We start from the raw sequence: 19689 nt of genomic DNA on the forward strand, positions 1-19689 counted from the left end.
GGAGCGGCGGCTCTTATCGCTGCACAGTAGCAGCTGCAGGACACAGTCTCTGTTTGGGTTTCAGCTCCAAAAAACATGACTGACTGATAAAAGACCCGATCCCAGGGCAGATATGCAAGACGGGACAGGAACCAGAGGAGGAACCGGAGGAGGAACCAGAGGAGGACCAGAGGAGGACCAGAGGAGAACCAGAGGAGGAACCGGAGGAGGAACCAGAGGAGAACCAGAGGAGGAACCAGAGGAGGACCAGAGGAGGACCAGAGGAGGAACCAGAGGAGAACCAGAGGAGGAACCAGAGGAGGACCAGAGGAGGACCAGAGGAGAACCAGAGGAGAACCAGAGGAGGACCAGAGGAGGAACCAGAGGAGGAACCGGAGGAGGAGCAGAGGAGGAACCAGAGGAGGAACCGGAGCAGGACCAGAGGAGGAACCAGAGGAGAACCAGAGGAGGACCAGAGGAGGAACCGGAGGAGGACCAGAGGAGGAACCAGAGGAGAACCAGAGGAGGACCAGAGGAGAACCAGAGGAGGACCAGAGGAGGAACCGGAGGAGGAACCAGAGGAGGACCAGAGGAGAACCAGAGGAGGACCAGAGGAGGAACCAGAGGAGGAACCAGAGGAGGACCAGAGGAGGAACCAGAGGAGAACCAGAGGAGGACCAGAGGAGAACCAGCGGAGGACCAGAGGAGAACCAGAGGAGGAACCAGAGGAGGACCAGAGGAGGAACCAGAGGAGAACCAGAGGAGGACCAGAGGAGGACCAGAGGAGGACCAGAGGAGAACCAGAGGAGGAACCAGAGGAGAACCAGAGGAGGAACCAGAGGAGAACCAGAGGAGGAACCAGAGGAGAACCAGAGGAGGACCAGAGGAGAACCAGAGGAGGAACCAGAGGAGAACCAGAGGAGGAACCAGAGGAGAACCAGAGGAGGACCAGAGGAGGAACCAGAGGAGAACCAGAGGAGAACCAGAGGAGGAACCAGAGGAGAACCAGAGGAGGAACCAGAGGAGAACCAGAGGAGGACCAGAGGAGGAACCAGAGGAGGAACCAGAGGAGGACCAGAGGAGAACCAGAAGAGGAACCAGAGGAGAACCAGAGGAGAACCAGAGGAGAACCAGAGGAGGAACCAGAGGACAACCAGAGGAGGAACCAGAGGAGAACCAGAGGAGGAACCAGAGGAGGACCAGAGGAGGACCAGAGGAGGAACCAGAGGAGGAACCAGAGGAGGACCAGAGGAGAACCAGAGGAGAACCAGAGGAGGACCAGAGGAGAACCAGAGGAGGAACCAGAGGAGAACCAGAGGAGGAACCAGAGGAGAACCAGAGGAGGAACCAGAGGAGGACCAGATGAGGACCAGAGGAGAACCAGAGGAGGAACCAGAGGAGGACCAGAGGAGAACCAGAGGAGAACCAGAGGAGGACCAGAGGAGAACCAGAGGAGGAACCAGAGGAGAACCAGAGGAGGAACCAGAGGAGAACCAGAGGAGGAACCAGAGGAGGACCAGAGGAGGAACCAGAGGAGGAATCAGAGGAGGAACCAGAGGAGGACCAGAGGAGAACCAGAGGAGGAACCAGAGGAGGACCAGAGGAGAACCAGAGGAGGAACCAGAGGAGACCCAGAGGAGGACCAGAGGAGGACCAGAGGAGGAACCAGAGGAGGAACCAGAGGAGGAACCAGAGGAGGACCAGAGGAGAACCAGAGGAGGAACCAGAGGAGGAACCAGAGGAGAACCAGAGGAGGAACCAGAGGAGGACCAGAGGAGGACCAGAGGAGGAACCAGAGGAGGAACCAGAGGAGGAACCAGAGGAGGACCAGAGGAGGAACCAGAGGAGGAACCAGAGGAGGACCAGAGGAGGACCAGAGGAGGAACCAGAGGAGGAACCAGAGGAGGACCAGAGGAGGAACCAGAGGAGGAACCAGAGGAGAACCAGAGGAGGAATCAGAGGAGAACCAGAGGAGGACCAGAGGAGGACCAGAGGAGGAACCAGAGGAGGACCAGAGGGGAACCAGAGGAGGACCAGAGGAGGAACCAGAGGAGAACCAGAGGAGGAACCAGAGGAGAACCAGAGGAGAACCAGAGGAGGACCAGAGGAGGACCAGAGGAGAACCAGAGGAGGACCAGAGGAGGACCAGAGGAGAACCAGAGGAGGACCAGAGGAGGAACCAGAGGAGGACCAGAGGAGGACCAGAGGAGGACCAGAGGAGGAACCAGAGGAGGACCAGAGGAGGAACCAGAGGAGGACCAGAGGGGAACCAGAGGAGGACCAGAGGAGGACCAGAGGAGGAACCAGAGGAGGACCGGAGGATGACCATAGGAGGATCAGAGGAGGACCAGAGGAGGAACCAGAGGAGGAACCAGAGGAGAAACCAGAGGAGGACCAGAGGAGGATCAGAGGAGGACTAGAGGAGGAACCAGAGGAGGACCGGAGGAGGACCAGAGGAGGACCAGAGGAGGACCAGAGGAGGAACCAGAGGAGGAACCAGAGGAGGACTAGAGGAGGAACCAGAGGAGGACCGGAGGAGGACCAGAGGAGGACCACCGGAGGAATGCCAGGAGAACTGTCCGACATGGCCTTCAGTCCATATGCTGTGTTCTGCAGAGTGTGTCGCTCTCAGCACCACCTACTGGATCAATGTGGTAACTACATGGTTGTCATCAAGTTGCCATGGAAACGGGCCTCTGCACACAGAACTACTAGTCTAAAATCTCCCAAAATGATCCAAACCGTCCACTGTCCACCATCCATCATCCGCTGTCCACCGTCTACGCTCCTCTAAATCCAGAACTCTGAACTGTCTCTGAAAGACGAATGGAGGAACAGGCACAAAGTTCAACAGCTCGTCTAAAACTATTCAGCACGAACTAGTCCCTGGTGAAACCCAGGGTCTTCTCAGATCTAGTAAGAGTTACTGGTTTGGTCCTGGTTCTAGCCCTTGTTCTGGATCTGGTTTTGGTTGTAGTTTCTGTTGATCCAGGCTGCATGATCTGGTTCTGGTTCTGGTTCTGGTTGTGGTGAGGATGTAAAGCCTTGTCTTCTTTTGTCTCCTCAGATTTGTCACTGCAGCGGGAAGTCTCTGTGTCACTGCCACGGCGTCAAAGGACAGAAGGTGAGGAGATGTGGACCTGTAGGTGGTCCTGGTCCTGGTCCTGGTCCTGGTCCAGATCCTGGACTCAGTTACCTGCTGCAGAGGTCGGTTCTTCTCTCTGGTCCACTGATTGGTCTTCAGACCTTGGCTGCTCTTCCCTTTGGTTCTGTTCGCCTGAAGAGCAGAAGGTTCTGGATCAGGCCTCCTGGTTCTGGACTGGACTGGACCAGGACTGTCAAACACAAAGGTCCATCTTCATGTCTCACATCTGACAGAAGGTTCAGGAAGCTCTGCCACTGCGGACAGACAAGGTCCCACTGAGACCTTAAACCTCAGACCTGGACCGGTATCTGGGTTCCTCAGACTCGGTCCTGGATAAGTTCAGTCAGAACCAGACTCACCTTCAGGTTTGATTAATTGAAGTTGCTACTGAATGTCTTCTGGAGTTTTCTCAGCATTCAGACTGAATTCACCACGACCGGTTCTTCTGGTTTCTGAACTGGTTTTAAACGGGTTCCTGAACTAGTTTAAACTGGTTCCTGAAATGTTTTGGGACCAGTTTTTGGTGTTGTTCTGGTCTTTGTACTGGTGTTTGGACTTGGGTTGAACGAGCTTGAAGCTGGTTTATAAACCTGATCGTGGTTCCAGAGCAGAGACGTGTTCCTCGTCCTTCATCTGTTGAAGAGAAACTTTTTCCTTCAGCTCATTTTTACTTTTACTCACCTGAAACACATTCAGACCTGTACCGAGTCCTCTGTTACTGAGTGCTGCCCCCCTGTGGTGACTGGACAGCTCTGTGATGAGGGTCTGGGTGGACCTGACTGGGATCTGGGCTGTGTCTGTCTCTGGGTCTGGGTGGACCTGACGTGGACCGTGTGTGTTTTGGTTCTCTCTGAATGAGGCGGATGGTTATCTGTCCCCATCCCGGTCCACCTTTCTGCGCCGCTCTCCGGTTCAGGTGTGTCTTTGTGCGTCTCCTGCTCCCTGATTGGCCGCGGCTCGGACCACCCAGGTGAGCGCCGTCTGATCTCAGGTGTGTTCGTCAGGAGGAAGAAAGGCCGGTTCCTCTCCGCTGAGCATCAAACGTCCCGCTTTCATCTGCGGCCCCTGAAGGCAGCAGCTGGAGGGACACGGAGTCCAGCTCAGTGCTGCCCCCTGTGGTCCAGCTCACCTGCTGCGTGTGTGTGTGTGTGTGTGTGTGTGCGCTCTGCAGGGTGAACCCGGTTTCCCCGGATACAGCGGCCTTCCAGGAGTCGTCGGTTACCCTGGCAACGAAGGCCATCAGGGACCACCTGGAGAAAAGGTAACAACCATTCTCCCAGTGTGTGCAGTGGGTCGGTGTGGCGGTTGCTGGTTTGATTCCCATCTCTTCCTGCCCATGTGCCAAACCGTTGTGGATGGAGAGGGTTCTGTGAGGCCCAGATCCTCCTCCTTACAATCTGACGGCATCGATTTATGGTTTTTTTTTTTGTTTTTTTTTTAGCAATTTTATCAGTTGAATTATTTTAAAAGTAATTTTAGTGGTTTTAGCAATTCTAGAATAGAGTCTTATATAAAAAAAATACAGATGTGCAAATAAAGATTTTTAAGTGTAAATGACTTGACGTTCACCTTTGACCGAGCTGATCCAGAGGACCAGCAGGGTCCAGACCCACCGGACCGCTGAATGACTTCCTGTTTCTGTTTCCTGCTCAGGGTGACCAAGGGGATGCTGGGAGTTCAGGACTGAAAGGCTCTCGGGTAGCGTGAAGATGATGACAATGACGAAGAGGATGAAGGTTTGATGTCTGGCTGAAGGATGGAATCCACTGAAGTGTACTTTTCTGTGATCCTGCAGGGTCTCCCCGGAAAATCAGGTTTCCCAGGACCTCCAGGACTGCCGGTAATGTGTGTGTGTGCGTGTGTGCGTGTGTGTGTGTGTGTGTGTGTGCGCATCTCCCACTGTCATGTTTTTGTTTTTTTTAATCAGGGACTTCCAGGACATGAAGGATCAATCGGCCCACCAGGTTTCCCAGGATGCAATGGGACAAAGGTGATCTCCTACTTCCTGTTTAGGGTGCTAGCTGAGGTTTGAAGGGGAATCTGAGGCAGTGAAACGTGAGGGATGTCTGGAGGTGTAAATGTGTGTCATCAACGTAGAATCGCCTCATTTCCCCTCTTCTGGCCCTGCCTCCACGTTTCCATGACTCAGCAAACCGCTCACAGCTTGAACCCTGACCCCGGACCAGGTCCACCTTCATCAACTTTCCTCTTGTTTTTTCTTGCATGAATGTTCCCACTTGAGTCATTCCCTGTTTTATTTTTTTTTTGACTGTTTTAGCTGCTTTAGTGTGATTTTCCTGATGGTTAGAACTGTTTTGTCTTTTTCTTTTTTTATTACACTTTCCCATTTTTTTCTTATTTTTTCCTGGTTTTTCATTACCTGAGAAACAAAAGCAGAACGAACAACTTTAGTATTGTTACTTATGCTGTTTCTTTCCTGTATCATTTATTTTCTGAGTACTTTTGCCAGCCTGGTCCTGTGCTGGTCCGTTCCTCTTATCCTGACTGTTTTCACCGTTTTACTGTTGTTGTCCTGGAGATTCGGCCACATTTGGAAATCAAAGAGAATGATTTACCAAAAGCGTCATGGAGGAAGTGAAGGCCCTCCTGTGGCTCGAGAGCCTCAGGTTGAACACCAGATTGGAAGTCCACAGGTTTGAATCGCGCCGCTAACAGATGCAGGTCCTGAGCAGGAGCAGTGACTCAGTAACAGCTCACCACTCATATACAATAAAGGCCCTCCACTCCCGTACGGTAGCAGAAACGGCCCACCCCTCCTGTACGGTAATGGCCCACCGCTCCCTTACGGTTACTGTAACGGCCCGCCGCTCCCATACGGTAACGTAATGGCCCGCCTCTCCTGTATGGTAACAGTAACCGACCACCGCTCCTGTACGGTAATGGTAATGGCCCGCCACTCCCTTACGGTTACTGTAACGGCCCACCGCTCCCTTACGGTTACTGTAATGGCCCACCGCTCCCGTACGGTTATGGTAACCGCCTGTCGCTCCAGTACGGTAACGGTAAATGTGCACCACTCCCGTACGATAATGGTAACGGCCCTCTGCTCCCGTAAAGTTACGGTAACGGCCCACCGCTCCCGTACAGTAACGGTAACGGCCCACCACTACCGTACGGTTACGGTAACGGCCCACTGCTCCCGTACGGTTACGGTAACGGCCCACCGCTCCCGTATGGTAACAGTAACCGCCCGCCGTTCCCGTACGGTAACGATCCACCACTCCCGTACTGTAATGCGAAAGGCCCACCGCTCCCGTATGGTAACAGTAACCCCTCGCCGCTCCCGTACGGTAATGGTAATGGCCCACCACTCCCGTACGGTTACGGTAACGGCCCACCGCTTCCCGTGCGGTAACGATAACGGCCCGCCGCTCCTGTATGGTAACGGTCCGCCGCTCCCGGTGTGATTAAAGGGCAACTCCGGTTTTTTGACTCCTGAACCTTATTTCTAGGTGTGTGCATGCTCATATACTCACTCAGACAAACATGGTGCAGCTCGGAGTCCTTCAGAAGTTATTTAGATCCAACCGATTTAGTGGGGGCCACGGCAAGGGAGCTTCAACGCGGGACATAATCTCTGCAAAATCGCTCATTTCGGCTATATTTCTTCATCCATTGCCAGTGTTATCGTAAAGTCGGCTCGTCTACCGTCTTCAGGTGGGTCAGCTGACAGTTTTCGCTAACTTAGCCACAATTAGCTCGGATGGGAACGTTGGAGCCCGCACGCAGTGCGCCTCCGCTGGGCACCGGAACTCCTCCCGGCGAGTCAGACGCCCGGGCGCCATGCCAGGCGGGGGGCCCCCGTGGTGGCCCCGGGTTGCCTTTCGGTCCAGGGTTGGATGCTCAAAGCTCTGCTCTGCTCTGATGGGATCTGCTGTGCTTGGTTCTTTTCTGACACCGTGCAAACTTAGCCACAATTAGCTCGGATGCTGGAGCCTCTCCCGTCAGCCGCGCCACGGCCGTGCGCATGCCCCGCGGCCCGCGCACAGCACTCCTCGCCTGGCTTGGAGACCTCCAGAGACTCTCGGTGAGGAGAGGCTTCCAGGAGTGCCCCAAAGCTCGTACGCAGTGCGCCTCCGCTGGGCACCGGAGCTACGCAGCCTGCAGGCGAGTCAGAAACCCGGGCACCGTGACAGCCGAGGCCGACTCAGAGTCCCTTTCTGCTGGTGAGAGCAGCTCCGCAACGTTCCCACTTTATGATAACACTGGCGATGGATGAAGAAATATAGCCGAAATGAGCGATTTTGCAGGGATTTTGTCCCGCGCTGAAGCTCCCTTGCCGTGGCCCCCGCTAAATCGGTTGGATCTAAATAACTTCTGAAGGACTCCGTGCTGCACCATGTTTGTCTGAGTGAGTATATGAGCATGCACACACCTAGAAATAAGGTCCAGGTGTCAAAAAAACAGAGTTGCTCTTTAAAGGTACCTGGGAATCAGATGAGGTTACTGCAGAGAAGACATGTATTCAAGGGGGTCAGCTAAGTTGACTTTCTTTCATGGTAAAGATGCATGTGGCGTCTTGTAACCTGAGTCCGTGAAACTGAGGAGAATTCAATTCAAAATCTTCAAATGCGTTCAGAAGTGAGTGAAGTTTCAATCCAATCCAATCCACTTTATTTATAAAGCAATTTTTTAAAGTTTTAAATTTTTTAAGTGCTGCATAGAACAATAAAATAAAGGCAAAACACAAAAAGTAAAACCATACAATGAATAAAACATAAAATAAAAACTTGAATTAAAATAATAAATAAGATAAAAATAAATTAAAAGAGTTTCATATAAACAAAACTGAAGTGTTCTGCTTTCACACCCTTTGGCATTTTTCTTCTATCTTTATCAAAACAAGTAAGACCAGGATGTTTGTTGGTATTTCAGGGGGACGTTGGTTACCCAGGATTCCCTGGGCCTCCCGGACCTGCCGGCCTGCTGGTGAGCGACTTCCTGTTTCACTTCTCCATCACTGCACTTTGATGTGGAGGGAATAAACTGAAAGTGAGAATATCCGTGTGTTTCAGGGGATCCAGGGGCCGCCCGGACCACAGGTGGGGCTCCGCATGCAGCCTGAGACAGTTTGGTCCTCCAGAGTCAACCTGAGACAGTTTGGTCCTCCAGAGTCAGTCTGAGACAGTTTGGTCCTCGAGAGTCAGCCTGAGACAGTTTGGTCCTTTAGAGACAGTCTGAGACAGTCTGGTCCTTTAGAGACAGCCTGAGACAGTTTGGTCCTCCAGAGTCAGTCTGAGACAGTTTGGTCCTCCAGAGTCAGTCTGAGACAGTTTGGTCCTCCAGAGTCCGTCTCAGATGCTTTGTCTCTGGCTCCAGGGGGACGCCGTCGTCCTCGCCCCCAATACGGAGGTGAAAGGAGCCACAGGACCTCCAGGACCAGCTGGAGAAAAGGTATGGCTTGAACAGCCGGACCGGGTGTCTTCCCTCGGTTCGGGTCTTTCTGAGACGGATCTGTTGTCCTCTGGACTTCAGGGCCTGGAAGGGAATCCAGGAGATCCCGGTCAGATGGGACCAACAGGACCTGCTGGACTCCCTGTAAGCTGGAACTGTAAACTTTATATAACCGGAGCGAGGGACGGTGCGTCCGGACGCTGACCCGCCGCCGGCTGTCTTTCATGTCTTTCAGGGGCGGCCGGGGTTGCCGGGGTTACAGGGGGAGAAGGTCGGTGTGGAGCTGGTCGATGTGTTGATGTGTGTTTGTGAAAGTCACCAGAAGAACACCCTGTTGATATTCATGATCGTGGCCCCGCCCACTCCACGATCCACATGTGGAGTGGGCGGGGCTGGTCTCTGAGGCCGTCCTTCTACGAGACAGTGTCCCTCAAAATGTCTTTATGTTTATAAGTCTTTGGTCGATCAGCATTTTCCTCATGGAAAAGTGTCAAACTCCCCAGACAGCTGACAGACTCACTTCCTGTCAGATCTTGTGATTCTGGTCCTTCTGGACTTTGGGTTCATGTTTCAGGGTCAGGAAGGCCCCAGTCCAGTGATAGTGGTCCCGGGTCCTCGAGGACAGAAGGTGAGCTCACTCTAAAATGACGACACCATCCAAAGACATTCAGATATCTGTGTAATCCACCACCCCCACCTCCACCACCCCCACCTCCACCACCTCCACCACCCCCACCACCCCCATCACCATCAGCTCTGTTTGGTTGTCAGGGTGATCGAGGACCTCCGGGGATCCCGGGTCAGAAAGGAATCAAACTCTACGCTGAAGGACCAAAGGAGCTGAAGGTTGGACTCCGTGCGTCTGTCTGATCCACTGACTGAAAGACAACTGACCGTCCAACCACCTGACCCTTCAAAATAAAGACTGACCGTCCATCTATTAGACTCTTCAAAATAATGGCTGATCATCCATTAGACCCTTCAAAATAAAGGCTGACCATCCGTCCATTAGACTCTTCAAAATAAAGGCTGACCATACGTCCATTAGACTCTTCAAAATAAAGGTTGGCCAGTCGTCCATCTGGCCGATCAGCTGACGGTCCAGGTTCCACCAGCTGACTGTTTGTCTCCTCCAGGGAGAACCCGGTCTTCCCGGCCTGAAGGGATGTCTCGGGAACCCTGTGAGTCAAGCCGTCCGTCAGTCGTCAACCAGGCATTCATTTTCTTTAACCTTCGTCAGACTGATGGGTGCGTTTGTTTTCCTCATCAGGGCATACCTGGAAAACCGGGCGCTAAAGGACAGAAGGGAGACCCAGGCGAGGCTGGATCTCTGGTGAGGGGGAAGCTCTTCAGGGTCCGTCTGTCCCTGAAGAGTCCCTTAAGGGTCTCTGAAGGGTCCCTGAAGGTCTGAAGGTCTGCTGTCTGTGTTTCAGGGGAAGCCGGGGAAGGGCGGATTACCCGGGGAGCTGGGACAGCCGGTACGCTCAGGTCTTTTCACAATAAGAGCTCAGAATGGAACTCAAAGTGACGGTTCAAAACCCCAGCTGTGCTCCTCTGCAGGGAGACCCCGGTGACCGTGGTTACCTGGGCCCGCCGGGCATCGACGGAGCCAGGGTGAGTCCTCCACAGTGTTCCGGCTGTTCTGCCTCCGTCGCTGCTCAGGTTCCGCTGACTCTGTGTGTGTTCAGGGGGATCCGGGTGACCCAGGTCCTCCAGGAGCTCCAGGAGAGGTGAGTGTCGTCACACCGGGCCTCCTTCACGCCTTTACATCGATTTCAAGTGAAAACACAAAGCCTTCGTTTTGTTTTGGGGACTTGTTTATAAAACGATGCTGAAAACGATGGAGCTTTGTCGCCGTGCAGACGGGCGACCCCTTCTAGAAACGCTGCAGGTCGCGGCTCCCGGTCCGCGTTCTCCTGACACTCCATCCTTTTTCTAGTTGTGACTAGTGCTGGGCAACGATTACATTTCTTAATTGTGATTAATTGCATAATTTTTCTGCGATTAATCACGATTAATCACATTATGCGCAAAATACAATAATGAATTCAAAAGTACTCTGTAATGATCGCCCTGCCCCCAGCCGGGGACTTTTTTTTTTGAAAGAATTTTGCAAGAAGTATAATTTTACAATAATAATTTTACAATTCATCAAATATGATTTATAATAACTTAAAATATCAAGTCTTTACCAAGATTGCCGCCCCCGCCCCCCCCAACACACACACACACACACACACACACACACCAGCAAAAGCAGAGCAGATGAAAAGCGAAGTTTTTTATGGGCGCACACTTCTTAAAACTTCTGACCCACAGACAGAGAAGGCAGGATACATTCAGTCAAGCCGAATTGTGCCTCATGAAGCCAGATTGTGTGTTGAAGGGAAATTTACATTTATTTTGCGTGTTTTCAGCGCCTGAAGAGGCCCAGCGGGTTTTTGTCATATTTGCGCTCCTCATTCCAGTTTATGTCTTATACCTCGTGATTTTTCTGATAATTCGGCCTAGGTCATTATGGCAAATAATGAGGAATGGACCGTGTTTCACCGCAGAAAGCGCCGCAGCTGTGTGTGTTTTCTTGACGCTCAGCTGGAGCGCAATGTGTGTGTGTGTGTGTGTGTGTGTGTGTGTGTGTGTTCTTGTATTTCTATCCTTGTCGGGGCCAAATGTCCCCACAAGGATAGCAAAAATGTGGAACGACGTGCCTTGTGGGGACCTTTTTCCGGTCCTAAGTAGGAGAAACAGTGTTTTCTTGACCATGTTGTTGTTACTGAAAAAAGTAAAAGTGCAAAAACATTTCTTTAGGGTTAGGCTTTGTTGTGGTGTGGGTTAGGGTTAGGGTAAGGGTCAGGGTTAGGGGCTAGACATGAATGGGAGTCAATGGACGGTCCCCACAAGGATAGAAATACAAGACTGCGCGTGTGTGTGTGTGTGTGTGTGTGTGTGTGTGTGTGTGTGTGTGTGGGGAGGGGAGGGGGGACGAGGAGGGCATTAATGCCTGATGAAAATATTTGTCTGCGTTAAGGAAGCAGTGCGTTAACGCGTTAATAAAGCGTAAACGTGCCCAGCCCGAGTTGTGACGCTTTCTGGAGTAAAAATGTAAGCAAGGCCTGGTCCATAATCTCAAGCAGAACCATCTGACATTCTTCTGTTTCCATCAGACGCTCCGGAACGACATACTTGTGAAGGGCCGGCGTGGCGAACCCGGGCCCCCCGGGCCCCCCGGAACCCCTGGACAGCAAGGTTTGGGCCCAGGAGCCAAGTTCTCTGTTTGTGGTCCTGCTACCTGTAGAACAGCTGTGAACACCAAAACCAACAAGCCTCAAAGGTTCAGCCAACAGCAGCTCGGTGCAACATTTCATCCTGTTGACACCGCCTGACATTTCTCCACCCAGTTACACCACCAAGTAACATTCCCACAGTAAGACTGTGCTGTAACAGCGCCACCTGAAGGTCAGAGGTACACAGCACACTCACAGTGCCAGGCAGGTTTGATCTGGATCAGTCTCACTGCTTGAAAATTCTTCTCAAAACCAGTTCTTTCAGTCTTCTCCCAGTGTTCTCCCAGTGTTCTCCCAGTGTTCTCCTGTTGTAATCACGTTAACCGTCGACGTGTCACTTTGCCATCGGATCGTTTGGTTCTGAAGTCTTTCCCTCTTTTTCAGGAATCATCGGTTTTCCAGGACTGCAGGGTCCACCAGGTACACCGTGAAAGGACTGTTATCCGACAACTACCGAACTGTTAATGGACTATTGTTTGACTGTTGTCAGACTGTTACTTGACTGTTGTCAGGTGGTTGTCTGACCATTTCCTGACTGTTATCAAACTGTTGTTTGACTGCTATTAAACTAATACTTAACTGTTGTCTGACTGTTACTTGAGTGTTGTTGAACCATTACCTGCCTGTTGTTGGACTGTTTTCTGACTGTTATTTTTTTTTATTATTATTAATATTTTTTTTTTTACATTTCTAACAGAGGCATTGCCCTTTGAGATAAGCCATCTCGTTTTCGAGGGGGACCTCCACATTAACTGAAAATGATTACTTGACTGTAATGGTTTACCAGACTGATACTAGACTGTTGTCTGAATGTCTTCTGACTGTTGTCAGACTGTGTCTGAACTGTCGCAGGACTGTTATTGGGCTGATGCTGGACTGTTGTTGGACTGTTATCAGACTGTAGTCATACTGTTGTTGTCATACATATGGATGTAAATTAGCCTTGTGGCTATAATCCGGCATATTTTCACCTGTTATTGTCTGACAATGCAGATGTTTATTAATGTGCACTGTCCCTATCAAATAAATGAATAAATAAATAAATAAATAAATAAATAAATAAATAAATAAATACTGGGGGTTTTTCTGTAGCTGTACACTAAACTCTCATTTCTCCAGGTGTTGGATCTCCGGATACACCAGGTCCCCGGGGACCACCTGGTTTCCCCGGAGCCAAAGGTGATCCAGGAGAGCCGGGGCCTCTTCTCATCGGGCCCCCGGGACAGACCGGCTTCCCTGGGATTCCTGGACCTGAAGGAGAACCAGGAGATCCCGGGATCCCAGGTGATACTCTGTACTACACTGATCATCTCAGATGGAGAAAATGTGACTGACCCGGGTTTGATTTTTGGCGCCAGTTTTCCAGGCAGGCGGAGCCGGACCTACAGGAGCAAAAGGGTCGAAGGGAATGAAGGGGCTCCCAGGGGCCCGAGGGGAGGACGGACGGACAGGTGAGAGAACCACAGACCAGAGGACATCTAAACGAAGACTGGACAGGCTTCGTGTAGACCAGCGGTCGGCAACTGGCAGCCTGCGGGCCAAAAGTGGCCTGCGAACAGCAATATCTGGCCCGCCAGATGATTTAGAGAATCTGAGGCTCCTGCTTCACGGAGGCAGTGACTCCACCCATTAACCTGTTAGTACCAGCTCCTCCTAAACCTTCATTAGCTGTGAAACCCCTGGAACCCTCTGATTCAGAGAACAACCTGCAGCTCCTGCTGCCTTCAGGGACACTTTGTAAAGCATCCTGCTGCTGGAGGCCACCAGTGTCTCAATCAGCTGTTAGCTTAGCTGTTAGCCACCGGCAAACTAGCTGGATTTGAGTGATTCATTCGTGCTCCACCATCAGTCGACGCATCGCAGCTCAACTTCTGAGACGGTGGAAAGAAGATTTAAAAGCTGAGCGTCTCGGATAGAACAGGAAAAGTTGTTCCTGACGGACAGTTCAGTTCTGAGAGGAAGCATCTGAGCGGCGTAGCGGCGGCTTGGAGAGAACGAGGGAAGCATTGTTCTGGTAGGTTTGATTTCTGGTTTAGCGTGGCTGTTTACTGTTCTGTTGTTGTTTTGTCTTCATCTTGTTGTTCAGTGATCATCATGTTGCTCTCAGGAGTGAAGCCGCTGCAGCTAACAGTCGCTCAGTTGTGAGGCGTTCAGGGTCCAAAGTCACAGTCCCGCTCTTTTCAGAGCAGAGGACTGGTCAAACATTTGTAAACACTCACAGTCAGCGCTTCTATATGGTAATTTCTAAGGAACAGCGATCATTCACAACATTGAAATGGTCATAAATTGTTGGCAATACAGAGTTCTAATTATTTATTACTCCAGGATGCTGTCGTCAGGTGTTTCGTAATTCAGCTTTTTTTTTTTTTGACTCTACAGAGTGAAGCAGGAGACAGTTATTAGCAGTCTGTGACAAATACAAGCTCCTTTTGTAAACCATGAAATTTCTGACCTCATTGTTTTCACGTTCATGATTGGATCGTTGTTTAGACTGGGAGAAAAACATCTTCGATTTTGTGAGCGCACAACTTCCTGAGAGTCTGGATCGGACGCAGCCCTTCTTCACTTTCAAACGTGGCTCCGAGCCTGAAATGGGCCCCGTGCTTTTTCATGCAACCTCAGATTTGAGCCTGTTCACAAAACATTTTCTACAAGTGAAAACACAACATTTTTGTAGTGCTTTGGGTGTCCGTTTCTATGGCAACGGGGCCTGGAGCCACTAAAACACAACAGCTTGAAGCACTTGGACTCCGTGTCCATGGGAATGGGTCACCGACCACATCTGTCCAGGGGTCACTGAACATTCCGGTAGTCTGATTGATTGACTGATTGATTGACAGGTGAGAAGGGGAACACCTGTTTTGTCTGCCCGCCTTTTGGGGACTCCCCTGGACCTCCAGGAAAACCCGGAGAGCCTGGTGAAATGGGGCCACCAGGTGAGAGCTGCGCGGGTTTCTGATGATCTCCAAAGAGTTTTCGTCAACCATCCAGATGTCTCTGAAAAATCTTGTTTCCTCATTGTCCTAAATGAAGTCCATCTGCATTCTGGTTCCAGGTCCCATCGGGTTTCCAGGACTTAAAGGTCACAAAGGGGTCAAAGGGATGCGAGGAACTCCGGGTTCTCCGGTGAGTTCCTCTCTCCCTCAGATTCCTCAAAGGTTCAAACTCTCATCTGGATCCGACCTTCAGTCAGCTTTGGTCTCAAACTCTTCCCTCAGTCTGGAGCCAGTGTGGCTTTTCACCAGAACATCTCTTACTTACATTCACACGGTTTGGAATAAGAATTCATTCAGTCACCACCTAGCAGGAATTCTGACCCTCACAGGCGTCTTGGCGGATCTGTCCCGTTCTCCTCTCATGACCTGTAGAACCGACGTCTGACCTGTAGAACCGACGCCTGTCCACCCGTCAGGGCCGGGTCACCGGGGCCCCTTGGCTCTGGTGGGGTGCTGGGCGTGTCGACTGTGTGGTCTAGGGACGCTCGCCATGCGGGTGTTGCTGAGATATGGAAAGCCAAAGGAGTCACAATTCTCCACAACTCCAACACGCCTGATCCTTAAGACGCCGTAAAAAAACACCTGTTTTTCAATAAAACGGGCGAAAATACACGCGTTTTAAACAAGCAAGACGCACGTTTTTTACAGCGTTTAACGAGATGTTAATGAGCTCTGCCCTCAGAAAAACACAGCCAATAAGTTCAAGGTTTCTGGAGCCAATCAGCAGAGAGCACAACGAATTCAGCCACGGTGATTATACTTATTTTGTGCAGATCGATATTTGAATCCTCTGAATTTTAGTCATTTCCTCCAGCAACACATTACAGGCTACGATAACACAGAAGAGCAGGCAAGTCTCTGGGATCCATTGTTTTCCATCCATTGTTTTGCTCTCTGCTGATTGGCTTCAGAAACATTGAACTTATTGGCTGTGTTTTTGAGAGGGCGGAGCTCATTAACATCTCGTTAAACGCCATAAAAACCACGCATCTTGCTTGTTTAAAACGCACGTATTTTACGCCTGTTTTATTGAAAAATGGGTTTTTTTCACGGCATTCTACAGCCTTCAGCAAACGCGCGTAAATGACGGGCATTTGGACGATAAAACGCGCGTATTTTACTGCGTTTTATTTAAAAACGGACGTTTTTTACGGCGTCTTAAGGATCAGACGCGTTGGATTAGTGGCGAATTGTGACTCCTTTGGCTTTCCATATGTAGTCCGGTAGTTCTAACCTCGGTTGCTGCCCAGGAGTGTGTGGTTGTGTACCTGCTGCGGGTCGGGGGTGTCTGGACCCGGGTGGGGACTGAAAATACAACGTCAACAAGGTCTTGGTCTAATTTTACCTCCAGGGCTCCTTTGGCATCCCCGGTCCCCCAGGACCCCCGGGGCCCCCAGGTGATCCAGGCATCATGCAGAGAGTCGGGCAGAAAGGGGAGGACGGCGCCGCGGGACCACCGGGACCAGAGGGAGGCCAGGGGACAAACGCACCTCCAGGAAGACCAGGACTCAGAGGTGTCCCGGGACAGAAGGGAAACCCGGTGAGTGTTGTCTTTATGGTCCCAGAGGGGCCCTGCTGGGGGGGGCCAGGCTGGAGGGCCAGGCTGGAGGGCTCAGGCTGGGGGGCCAGGCTGGGGGGCCAGGCTGGAGGGCCAGCCTGGAGGGCTCAGGCTGGGGGGCCAGGCTGGGTTCTAGGATTGTGTTTGGGGGGATTTGACTTTATTGTGAGAATCCTGACATTTTGCCTTCATTTTGTTTCATCAGGGACCCCCAGGGCAGAAAGGGGACAAGGGCGCACCTGGAGCAGCGGGTCCCAGAGGACTGGTCGGACAGTCAGGTCCTGCAGGGCCTCCTGGGATCGGGGCACCGGGGCCCGCAGGACCCAAGGGAAACATGGGCTTTCTAGGAGAGCCGGGAGCGCCTGGAGCACCTGGTAGGGTCCTGTCTGGATCTGAGAGGGTGAGTGGAGGTTCAGGTCTGGAGCTGATGGAGGGTCTATCTGTTTCAGGTGAAAAGGGGTCAGCCGGTGAAGTGAGCACCTACCCAGGTGATCCAGGACAAAAGGGAGCCAAAGGTGTCTCTGGAAATCCTGGACCTGAAGGTGAGACGCTAACCCAGCTGCTGCTAGCTAACGCTAACTCAGCTGCTGCTAGCTAACAACGCTAACTCAGCTGCTCCTAGCTAACAACGCTTACTCAGCTGCTGCTAGCTAACAACGCTAACTCAGCTGCTGCTAGCTAACAACGCTAACTCAGCTGCTGCTAGTTAACAACGCTTGCTCAGCTGCTGCTAGCTAACAACGCTAACCCAGCTGCTGCTAGCTAACAACGCTAACCCAGCTGCTGCTAGCTAACAACGCTAACTCAGCTGCTGCTAGCTAACAACGCTTACTCAGCTGCTGTTAGCTAACAACGCTAACTCAGCTGCTGCTAGCTAACAACGCTAACTCAGCTGCTGCTAGCTAACAACGCTTACTCAGCTGCTGCTAGCTAACAACGCTTACTCAGCTGCTGCTAGCTAACAACGCTTACTCAGCTGCTGCTAGCTAACAACGCTAACTCAGCTGCTGTTAGCTAACTAAGTGGAAACAGGTGAAAATCAGAAGAACCAGTCAGTGATCAGCCTGGAAACCCTGTCTCTACATCCTGATCCTGGACTGGGTCTGGGGGGTGGGACTCTCAGCAGGGATGCCCAGACACTTCCTCCAGCTCCTCCGGGAGGATCCCAAGGCGTTCCCAAGGCCAGCCGAGAGACCCAGTCTGTCCAGTGTGTCCGAGGTCTTCCCCGGGGTCTCTCCTGGTGGGACATACCTGGAACTCGTCGCCAGGGAGGTTCCATCCTAAAGAGGAGCTGAGCCTCCTCAGCTGGCTCCTCCCCATGAGGAGGAGCAACAGCTCCTCCCTGGTGACGTAGCTCCTCCCCTTGGTGACATAGCTCCCCCCCCTGGTGATGTAGCTCCTCCCCCTGGTGACATAGCTCCTCCCCCTGGTGATGTAGCTCCTCCTCCTGGTGATGTATCTCCTCCCTCTGGTGATGTAGCTCCTCCTCCTGGTGATGTAGCTCCTCCCCCTGGTGATGTAGCTCCTCCTCCTGATGATGTAGCCCCTCCCCCTTTCTCTACCGGTGCGCCCAGCCACCCTACGGAGGAAGCTCATTTGACCAACTTGTATCCAGGATATTGTCCTTTTGGGCATGGGTCAAAGGTCATGACCACAGGTGAGGGTAGGAGTGAAGACTTCACCTTTAAGCTCAGTGTCTTCTTCACCACGATGGATGAAACAACAACTGCATCACTGCAGCGACCACCCGTCAGTCCATCCTTCCTCCATTCCATACTGGAACTCCACCATTTGGGTCAGGGTCTGTCAATTCAATTCGATTTCAATTCAATTTTATTTATATAGCACATTTAAAAAACAACTTAAGTTGGCCAAAGTGCTTCACAGAAATGCACAAAAAAAAAGGAAAGAGATAGAATAGAATAAATAAATGGAAATAAAAAAAGGCCCACCTAAACATATTTATAAAACACAAGTAAGACAAGACACCAAGATATACTCCAGTTTAGCTAGCGATGAAAAGCCTGCGAGAAAAGGTGTGTTTTCAGTCTAGACTTGAACTGTCCTATAGACTGAGAGGACCTGACATCCAGGAGGAGGCTGTTCCAGAGGGTGGGTGCAGCTACAGAGAAGGCTCTGTCACCTCTGGTTTTTAGCCTGGCTTTAGGGACAACCGACCGGAGCTGGTCAGCTGACCTCAGGTCGGCGTGTTGGGCTGCAACATATCAGTCAGGTATGGGGGGCCCAAGGAGTGCAAACATTTAATAGTGATCAGTAAAATTTTAAATTCCATTCGAAAGCGGACAGGCAGCCAATGTAAAGTGCACAGCACAGGGGTGATGTGATCCCGCTTCTTTGTTTTAGTCAGGAGACGGGCTGCAGCATTTTGAACGCTTTGCAGGTGCTGCAGGGCGCCCTGGTCCAGCCCTGGTCCAGCCCCGGTCCAGCCCTGGTCCAGCCCTGTTCCAGCCCAACATACAAAATATATAAAAGCATGGATCACTCTTTCAAAATCAGCCAGAGGAAGATAAGATTTGATTTTGGCCAGAGTCCTCAAATGGAAGAAGCTGGCCTTGATGACAGAATTAATGTGTTTGTCAAATTAAACAAAGGGTCGACCATCACCCCCAAGTTTTTCACAAAGGGCCGGCAGAAGGAGGACAGAGGACCAATAACACTGTCATGTCCTTGCAGGGGGTTATTTGGACCAAACACCAAAATCTCAGTTTTATCCTTATTTAGGTTCAGGAAGTTTGCTCTCATCCATGTCTGAACGTCACTGAGACAGTCCTGCAGTGTTTTCACTGCAGACTGACAGTCTTAACAGGTAAATAAGCCTGGATGTCGTCTGCAAAACAGTGAAAGCCGACTTTATACTTTTTAAAGATAGAACCCAAAGGGAGCATGTACAGAGCGAACAGGACAGGTGCTAGTATTGAACCCTGGGGAACGCCACCGACCCGGAGAGGGCAGATCACCTTCTTCCGGTCGAGGACCATGGCCTCCGATTTGGAGGTTCTGATCCTGCAAACTGCCCCAGTGCATGATGGTCCAGGTTCGATGAAGCCAACATTATTTACAAAAAGCAGATATGAAATCCTGTGTTACCAGCTGACATGTCCCGGGTCCAGGTCTCCGGGTCCCGGGTCTCTTTGGTCTTTGACTTGTCTTTTCAGAATCAGAATCAGAATTATCTTTATTGTCATCGCAACAAGTTACCGAAGTTACAAGTGCAACGAAATTGCATGGGTTTTTAAGACGCCCAGGCAGCCAATTACGGCGCTCCGTCTTGAAAAGGAAGCAGAGTTAAAG

General features: G+C 51.4%; 1 protein-coding gene across 2 annotated transcripts in view; it reads left to right on the forward strand.

The window, feature by feature from the left end:
* Positions 1-19689, forward strand: part of col4a3 (collagen, type IV, alpha 3) — a 37482-nt gene that overhangs the window by 1988 nt on the left and 15805 nt on the right. For both annotated transcript variants that reach the window (XM_030108235.1, XM_030108236.1), the window contains 26 exons: positions 3047-3103; positions 4296-4385; positions 4778-4822; positions 4920-4964; positions 5052-5114; positions 8021-8074; positions 8161-8187; positions 8465-8539; positions 8621-8683; positions 8775-8810; positions 9114-9167; positions 9311-9385; positions 9676-9720; positions 9810-9872; positions 9973-10017; positions 10100-10153; positions 10228-10269; positions 11704-11785; positions 12208-12243; positions 12943-13107; positions 13182-13274; positions 14664-14759; positions 14879-14949; positions 16171-16359; positions 16583-16751; positions 16827-16919. In XM_030108235.1, coding sequence (XP_029964095.1) covers positions 3047-3103; positions 4296-4385; positions 4778-4822; positions 4920-4964; positions 5052-5114; positions 8021-8074; positions 8161-8187; positions 8465-8539; positions 8621-8683; positions 8775-8810; positions 9114-9167; positions 9311-9385; positions 9676-9720; positions 9810-9872; positions 9973-10017; positions 10100-10153; positions 10228-10269; positions 11704-11785; positions 12208-12243; positions 12943-13107; positions 13182-13274; positions 14664-14759; positions 14879-14949; positions 16171-16359; positions 16583-16751; positions 16827-16919 — 1927 coding nt within the window. The remainder of the gene's footprint in view (positions 1-3046; positions 3104-4295; positions 4386-4777; positions 4823-4919; positions 4965-5051; positions 5115-8020; positions 8075-8160; positions 8188-8464; positions 8540-8620; positions 8684-8774; positions 8811-9113; positions 9168-9310; positions 9386-9675; positions 9721-9809; positions 9873-9972; positions 10018-10099; positions 10154-10227; positions 10270-11703; positions 11786-12207; positions 12244-12942; positions 13108-13181; positions 13275-14663; positions 14760-14878; positions 14950-16170; positions 16360-16582; positions 16752-16826; positions 16920-19689) is intronic.

This window comes from Salarias fasciatus, chromosome 14 (assembly GCF_902148845.1).
Source record: "Salarias fasciatus chromosome 14, fSalaFa1.1, whole genome shotgun sequence".
NCBI lineage: Eukaryota > Metazoa > Chordata > Actinopteri > Blenniiformes > Blenniidae > Salarias > Salarias fasciatus.